At 37.3% G+C, this 6,355-nt stretch overlaps 1 protein-coding gene across 2 annotated transcripts in view; it reads right to left on the bottom strand.

Annotated features, from left to right (window-relative positions):
* necab3 (N-terminal EF-hand calcium binding protein 3) overlaps nt 1–6,355 on the bottom strand; it is a 20,810-nt gene that overhangs the window by 9,034 nt on the left and 5,421 nt on the right. For both annotated transcript variants that reach the window (XM_025060348.1, XM_008321129.3), the window contains exons 3-6: nt 3,145–3,253; nt 2,276–2,301; nt 1,623–1,720; nt 220–356 (exon numbers count right to left, since the gene is read on the bottom strand). In XM_025060348.1, the coding sequence (XP_024916116.1) occupies nt 220–356; nt 1,623–1,720; nt 2,276–2,301; nt 3,145–3,253 (370 nt within the window). The remainder of the gene's footprint in view (nt 1–219; nt 357–1,622; nt 1,721–2,275; nt 2,302–3,144; nt 3,254–6,355) is intronic.

The following is a 6,355-nucleotide window of genomic DNA, read 5'->3' as shown; positions in this document are numbered from 1 at the left end:
GTCCAGTACCACCAGCTTTTACCAAAAAAATGAATTTTTTTTGTTTTAATTTCAAATCAACCAAAATTTGGCATGAACACTTACATTCAAAGGAATAAAAAATTTGCATCTCTTCCATACCAACTTATATTATTATTATATGATAATTACGATGTGTCTAAATTATAACATAGCCTAGCTCCATAAACATAACGTTATAACATAATATATGGCTCTTACTGTGTGGGGCAGCTCTGCTCTTCCACCGCCTCCATGGCGCACTGCAGTGACCTCTGGAGAGATAAAAGCTGACTTGACGTCTCTCTTAACATGAACCTGGTGACAAACTGGCCCAGCACACTGGCACCCTCGTACTCCTTGAACCAGAGAGGGGGCACAAATTAAAAAAGCCGTCTGCAAGTGCCCAAAATAAACTTTTATTGATCTTCTATCTTTATTTACAATCAAAACATCTGAAATGGAGGCAGAAACCAAACAGAAGAAGTGAAAAATTGCAGCCCCTACTGAGACGAGGACAAAGTCGTCCATAAACATGTCACATGCTCGTTAACCTTGTTTACTCACAGATATTTATTTTTCAGAGCAGTATGGCCGACAACCACTCATTGTGTTAATGATGGTACAGCGCTCTTGCTCCAAATTGATAATGAGTAGCCTCTAACTCTAAAGGCTTCTGGGGATTCACGGCCCAGATCACTCTGTGACAGACTCCAGCTTTTAACTAGCCAATCCAGCTGGGCTTTCTTCACTAACAGCTGTGAAGCGACTGAACAGGGGAGCGAGGTGATCCAATTAAGACACCGCTCATATTTATTCAGGACTGGTTGATTTGCATCAAGAACGGTTTCTGTCTTGTCTATTAAAATTCAAACCGCTGATTCAAAGTTGTGTTTTTCAAAGAATGTACCTGATGAAAACAGTTTGGATTAAAAAAAATAAAAAATGAGGCTTCACAAAGTGGTCAGATTAAAAAAAAACCCTTGACTGTGTTGATCTGACACAAATTTAAACAAGGTCAGAGACAAATTATGCAAAATATACAAAACATAATTATTCAGTCTAGTGCAATCGCCAGGTGTTCAATATTTATCCAAAACTATAAGCCACTGTATAATAAAACAAGATGCAGGAATTTAGATGCAAAGGTTGACGCCAGAGTTTAATCTTTCTTTGTGGAGCATTACATGTCTCTGTGTGCTCTACTTAAATCTCTTGTTTGCATTTTTCTTTGGAACAAACATCAGAGTGTTCCTTCAGAATAGAAGCTGAATGTCCATTCTATTCAGGTTATTACAAATGACCATGACATCCTGAATAAGCAGACCAACTCCCTGCAGCTGTGCTGGTTCCAGCCCTTTGTTTGTGAGAGTGTGTGCAGGTACACACCTGAACTACATTGTTAATTAGGGCTCACTGCTTAAAACCTCAGTGAGAGCACCCACCGTTTCTTCCATGTGACTTTTTTTTCTTGTGATGCACTACTCTAGAAGACAATGACATTGACTTCAACTTCAATTACATGCAGCAGCAGGGACTGTGGATTTTCACTTCCTGTTCATGTTTGCCTTAGCTCTTCTGCCATTCGACGTCACTCAAAGTTGCATTCTCAGGATTTCTCTTACCTCCTTGGTTTTATCCATTGCCTTTAAAATGGCGACATTCAGGCTCTCCAGTGATGAAAGGACACTGAGATATTCTCCAAGGTGCTGGGAAAAATAATCTAATAGCGGAAAAGAAACATGGCCTCAGCGTTGGCCGCTCATTTCATACCAATTAAAACTTTAGCGTTGTACTGATAGGCAAACAAACTTTTAATGATGACAGAGTGATATATATTTATGTCATAGACCTTTGTCACTTAATGCTTAAATGTGTGAGTGTTATATTACATGTAACTGTGGCTTCTAATATATAAGATATCATATATAAGATCCATCATGTCTGCGTATGCGCTGTTATTGCAGAGACTCTCCAGTATATAATCAAATGATAAACAAACCTCTCAGTATGGTGATTATATTTATGTTGCTACCAATGGCACGAAAATTAGAATAAGTCACTTGGCATTTAAATATAAATCAATGTATCAGGTTTGCAGATAAAATAATATTCAAAGACACAATTTAATTAAAACACACACACTACCCAGTCAGGCATCTCAAAGAATATTAAAAACATAATGTGATAAATGGCATTAAACACTCTCATCTGGGAATAATGTGTTGAGGCAGTAATTTTATAGTGTAATTGTGCTGCGAACACACTATCCACCAACCTGAAAGTTTGTCGGTTTCCAGATTACTGCAGGGAAAACAGGAAAAAGAACAAGCTAAATCAGGATTGGCATAAAATAAAATAAAATCTTAATTGTGCTGCACTTCACTGCATTTACCCAAGAGAATTACTCAGGCAATATTACTATTTTGCAAAAATTAGTTTGGAAAACCTTTTCTTAAAATTTGAGTTGCAGAGACGTATTTGTGGGTGGTCTATAGTCAGAATAACAAGATTACCCCAGGATAAGGGGGTACATGAGGGATCTGCTCTAAGTCCCTTCATGTTTCCAATATAATAAATAAAATAAAAATAAATGCTTAATAAATCTTTTTTTTTTTAGTCAATGCTCATTTGTTAAGTTGTTCTGCACTTTGAATTAATGTATTCAAATAATTGTCAGTCACTGACAAAATGCAGTTAATGTAAGTTACCTAGGAACACTTTTAACCAGATGTCACTTTCACAATTTGAGGTTGAAAATCTCTGACAGTTGATGTTTTATAAAAGGAATCCAAAAGCAATTCATCACTCAGATTAGTACTACATTTCCAATACCTGTAAATATACAGCTGTCATGGTTGGACAAAACACCACATAACACACTATAAACAACTATTAAGAAGATTCTTAAGTAGGAACATTTTCTCCAAACCGATAATCACTACACTTATACTGATTTTTTTTCTCCTTCTATTACTGAATACAATGGGTTTCTAAGAGGCTTTGTACTTTACTGTAAATGTGAGTTCCTTATCCATTGAGTTTGGCTGGAAAAGTAAATTTTGTCAAGATGACTTTTACAGCAGTTGGACAGCAATGTAAAATGTCAATAAAGACTGATTTTGTGAGGGTAAACAAAAACCCTACTTATTTTGTCGTCCATCAATGGAGTAAAAGAGCTCCTGCAGCTCCTCAGTTGTCAGGATCCCATCCGCAAAATAGGCATTGAACTCTTCAAAAGTCAGCTTGCCATCATCTGAAAGGAAATGTTAAAAAAAGATTCAGATTGTTCAAATGTGCTTTACTAGGAACATTGGTCTGTAAACTGTTGTATTCAAGAGGTGAGTTTACAAATTGGGCTAAAAATGCAGTTTTTAGAAACAAAACAGACTTCCCTACGTCATTTCACCAGGACGGAGCGTTCTACCAGTTAATTGTGAGCCCGGTTGCTCAGAAAATCTATACCAGAAGAATTCAGCTTGGTCATGGACTGATGAAAAGCACTTCTTCATGAGCCAATATCGTCAATCTGTCCACTGGCAACTGAAGCTGGATCAGCAGTTAGCGTTCCAACAAATGTATTGTGGATTTTTCCGTCCTCAGTGGAATCCAGTCAAAAAAAAATATGGTGTTTGTTGAGACTTACATTTTCTACCATGTCGAGTCACTGCAGTAAACTGACAGCAATAATAATAGCATTATTGCTGTAATATCTAAATCAATACTGAGCTGATCTAAACTGATCCTCAAAATTGACAGTAATTATTTTTGGTTTTAAGTTGCAAACATTATTTTTTTCACCAATGCAACTTGTCACACATTTGTATTTATTTTTTATTTTTTATATATACAAACGATTCATAATACATAAATACATCTTTAATGTATGGACCACATTGTCATCACAACACATCCTGGTCTGTGGTATCGAGGTCTGAACCAAATCCTTTAAATAATCACACTCTTCCTTCTGATGTCTGCTGTTTTTGTAAACTTGACCTTAAACTTAAACTATGATTGAGAGGCTCAAATCCTCACCAGGGAGGATTATTTTTTACTAAAGCCTAAGCCATTCTTTTCCTAATACAAAAAATGTCTGCTAATCATCTCCTTCAAATATGCTTGTACTCAGTTGGAGCTGTATTCTGACCTAGGGGTTGTCAGGTTCCTTTTGTGTGTCACTTTTCTTAAGTGCTGTGTTGCATTAACATGTGTTGACAGTTTTCTATTTTTATGTGCCATCTGAGTCAGACAGCAGCTCTGAGGTGACACATCAGTCTGATGATGACCACTGACAGGCCTTTCACTGACATTTCTGGGTTAAATGTCATTTTTTTTAAACAACATACAAGTGTAGCCTTCAGCCGGGGTTGGAGGGAAGAATCTGACTTAGCAAACCAAGGTCAAAGAGACCTGCACTTTGATTTAATTTTCATCTAAGTAACATCTGTGTTTCAGAGGATTACTCCTTGTTTAAATTTTTGATATGTGACGCATTGGTAATTTCACGGACTTAGTGAATGACCTTCAACCTTGAGGAGCCCAAATTTACAGTTTTGACATGAATTTTAAAATAAAATTAAAACTTCAGGTTGTGTCAGATTATGAGGCAGTAAAGATTACATGTAATTTAGTTACTACAGAGGCCAAAACCATTAAAACCACTGCATCAGCTTGTACTGTGCTGATGTACTGTGACAGAGACTGTCACACAGGTAACTCACATTATTGTGCCAGACCCTAAGAGAAATAAATCACACTGTTGTCATTGTTAATTTGCACAGTCAGTCAGAAAATAACAGAAAAAAAATGTATACAAAGAGCATACGGTGCCGATGATGTGTGCTGATTCAAAACAGCAACAAAAATAGAAGTAACAAAGTGAGAGCCGTCCAAAGTGCTTAGTTAAACAAAGTAAACTACAATGAGAAAAAAAGTAGGGCACAAAGTAGGCCACATTCTTATCTTCCAAAAAGGTTGGTCCCACTGCAGCCTCTCCAAGCTTTACAAAGTCCTACAAAAGCATCACCGCTTCAAAAGCTGCTTCTGCTATGGAGGCAATTTGGACCTTCAGCTTTTTCTGTGTAGTCTACTCAACCTTTTTTTTCTCTGATTCATTTTGTTCTACTCAGAGAGTTCTCCACCAACCCATCTGTGCAGACATCTGCGATACAAGTTCCTGTATAATAATTTAAGCCATTAATGCTGCTTCTATAGCTCACACTGCACTGCGTCTATATTTTCCATCTCACTAATAGTCTAAAGACGACTGGAGCATTTCTCTTAGGTTGGTTTCCAGTTGTCAGCTACGAAGACAGTTCATTAAATAGCTGAGGTTGGGAAGAGGAAATTGCCTCTGCTGCACTGACGTGGGATAACATTTAATGAAATGGAATCTGGAAGATATTGGGAAGTTTATTTATGCCACCAAAAGATGGCATATTTCAAAATACATTGTTAAGGCTTCAGGCTTCTGCTCACAACTATTACAACTTCAGACAATAGCATTAGTGCATGACCAATTAAGTTACAGACAAGCAGAGTATCATAGTTAATTAGTCTTAGTATTCTAACCACTAACTTCTAATAGGGAGTCTTGAAAAGAAGCTTGTGGTATATGTTTCTGAGGTGCTTTTTGTAACTGAACTCACAACAAAATAAACTTTGCTAATTAAACTTACGACATATAAACTACAAAATATGGAATGAAATTATGCAGCAGGTTTGCTTGGGCAAATGCTTTGACTTGAGCTCAATTTCGGTAGCGGCTCTTGACTTCTCACACCACATCAGCTCTGAGAATATTTTAATCTCATAGTATTACAAGTATTTCCAACATTAAAGTACCGAATCACAGGTTTGTACTGTGCCAGTCCAGTTCACAAAAAAGAGAATTCATTCCTTATTAGACAATTGGCCATTTTAACAGCCAGAGTCACTACAGTAGCACTAACTGGCCCACACACAGAGCATGACTGTACTATAACCACAGTATTGAACATCTCAATGACTCAGATGACCCTGAGTCCACCATCTACCACTACTGTATAACGAGCACAAGAAGCAGCTGTGGTAAGAATACCATTGTTGTAGAACTAGCACTTCAGTATCAACCTGGTTAGCAGTGGTTTTTCAAAGTGTGTGTGTACTTCCTGTTGGGGGCGACAGAGCACTTCAGGGGATGTACATAATTAGGACAAAGAAAAGCAGTTGCAAGATAACATCTAAACTTTTTTTTTTGGGGGGGGGGGGTCGTTGCGACTTAAAAACTAAAATAAAAGAATATGTGTGAGTTGTGTGGGGATTGAAGAGGGTTTCCTCTTTGGAGGGAGGCCAAGAATTTTTCGACTTTAAAAAC

Source organism: Cynoglossus semilaevis, chromosome 11, assembly GCF_000523025.1.
Source record: "Cynoglossus semilaevis isolate Cse_v1.0 chromosome 11, Cse_v1.0, whole genome shotgun sequence".
Classification (NCBI taxonomy): Eukaryota; Metazoa; Chordata; class Actinopteri; order Pleuronectiformes; family Cynoglossidae; genus Cynoglossus; species Cynoglossus semilaevis.
This window is presented reverse-complemented; position numbering and strand designations above follow the sequence as displayed.